Source organism: Morone saxatilis, unplaced genomic scaffold (genome assembly GCF_004916995.1).
Source record: "Morone saxatilis isolate NCDOM2014 unplaced genomic scaffold, NCSU_SB_2.0 Contig17, whole genome shotgun sequence".
Taxonomy (NCBI): domain Eukaryota; kingdom Metazoa; phylum Chordata; class Actinopteri; family Moronidae; genus Morone; species Morone saxatilis.
This window is the reverse complement of record NW_023339729.1, coordinates 25,431,374-25,431,670: the sequence shown is the minus strand read 5'-3', so window position 1 is coordinate 25,431,670 and position 297 is coordinate 25,431,374. Positions and strand designations below refer to the sequence as shown.

General features: G+C 54.5%; 1 protein-coding gene across 1 annotated transcript in view; it reads right to left on the bottom strand.

Moving 5' to 3' along the window:
• The window catches only part of LOC118326960 (galectin-related protein-like), a 4,753-nt gene that overhangs the window by 1,218 nt on the left and 3,238 nt on the right, over positions 1 to 297 (bottom strand). Inside the window, exons 3-4 of the mRNA XM_035660124.1 lie at positions 285 to 295; positions 16 to 229 (exon numbers count right to left, since the gene is read on the bottom strand). Coding sequence (XP_035516017.1) covers positions 16 to 229; positions 285 to 295 — 225 coding nt within the window. The remainder of the gene's footprint in view (positions 1 to 15; positions 230 to 284; positions 296 to 297) is intronic.

The window sequence follows — 297 nt, the reverse complement described above, 5'->3', positions numbered from 1 at the left end:
AGCTTATGTTGGTACCTTGAACGGCAGGTCTCTGATGAAGGGGAAGAACGGGACGGCTTTGTCGACGTCCCCCCAGGATCCAGACACGCAGGCTCTTCGCAGGACTTGCCGGTCCCTGAATCTGACGCACAGCTCCAGAGCCACATCAGTCGGAGGCTCCCCGGATGTCCCACGGCCACATGTGAGGGCGACATAGAACCTGACGGAGGGACGGACACCGGCCGTAAATCTGATTCAGATTATCTCATAAAGTCGGACTACCACAGTGGAAAAATACTTGTTACATGTAAAAGTCCT